Source organism: Neurospora crassa, linkage group III, assembly GCF_000182925.2.
Source record: "Neurospora crassa OR74A linkage group III, whole genome shotgun sequence".
Lineage (NCBI taxonomy): Eukaryota > Fungi > Ascomycota > Sordariomycetes > Sordariales > Sordariaceae > Neurospora > Neurospora crassa.
The window spans coordinates 551,817-553,005 of NC_026503.1; the positions used below are offsets into that span (position 1 = coordinate 551,817).

General features: G+C 51.8%; 1 protein-coding gene across 1 annotated transcript; it reads right to left on the reverse strand.

Annotated features, from left to right (window-relative positions):
• Nucleotides 1-223: 223 nt before the first annotated feature.
• On the reverse strand, nt 224-1,189 carry NCU05698 (hypothetical protein; the record flags this gene model as incomplete). The annotated part of the gene is made up of 2 exons (XM_957967.1): nt 224-746; nt 798-1,189. 2 exons carry the CDS (start codon nt 1,187-1,189, stop codon nt 224-226), a joined length of 915 nt encoding a protein of 304 aa, XP_963060.1.

Genomic DNA, 1,189 nt, shown 5'->3' on the forward strand with positions numbered 1-1,189 from the left:
TTGATGCGCGTTATCGATGGTTCTTCCATCTTTTCCCCCGTAATCTCACCCTGCCACATTCCGTCATCCTTTTTTTTTCATCCGCAGCCCGCCATGTTACGAACCACACCTTCTCATTCCACAGCAATGGCTGCGTTTCGGATATGTCCCTCCCCAGCATCGCGTTCCTGCCTTTACCTTGCGACCAGCAATCCATCTCATGCCTGATCCGTCGTTCTTCTCATTACCGTGGTTGCCAAGGCGATGATTGAGCAATCTCTCGTATCCCCGGCGCATCCGCAATGTCCAGGTAATTTGGTCTTGATCTACGAGGCGCGCTACTGAATCTGTAGTTGGCCTCGTTACTCAGGTCCTCCCGGTAGATGGGAAGACTGATGTCCTCAACGCCCGAGATATCAGAGAGCAGTACACGCGCTGTATCTCTTGCCTGAGATGACCATCTCGGGTCCGACGATCTTGAAAGCGGTTGGTTGAGATTGTTACGCACTGGCTGGTAGCCTGACTCTGGGTCGAACTGAGATCTTATGGCAGCCACTCTGCTAGGCACAATCGGGGGATCTAAAGTTGGGTCTAACATTACATCAGTGAACGCCCTATTCCAACCGCCGTTGCCGTATCGTTGTCCGTCCTCCATCCACAGGTCTATGGTTCTAAGACGACTCGACACATGGTTAGGGCGTCGAAGAACTGCTTGGAGCTCTCTGTCCAGCTTGTTCTTGCTCCAAACACGCTCGGATTGGGATTCGCTGGAGAATATCAGCAAAAATTGGAACCAGACTTCTTGCGGACAAACTCACCTGACCAAGATGGTCCTGAGATTCTTGACATACTCCCAAAACTCTGCCAAGGTCATCTTGACGTCCCACAACACATTCATGTTCCGTTCCTTTTTATCTTCCGTACTTGGCTCCTGATCGCCAAAGTACCCAAGAGCATGGAGTGCTGCATCAAGCCGAGAGAGCTCAAACATGCCGTATGCCAGCACAACCAGCAAGTGGTGGACCTCCACCGTCTCCCTTCTCTCCCGAGGTATTTCTTGGAGATCTCTCAGTGTCTCCTCGAGCTCTCTGAGCACTCTAGGGATATCTTCGACGAGGACGCAGAGGTTCGATGGGACCTCGAGTGCGAGGATTGGGACCAACCCAGTGCATGTTGTCATTAGACCAGTAAGTGCTTCCTGAAACTCCAT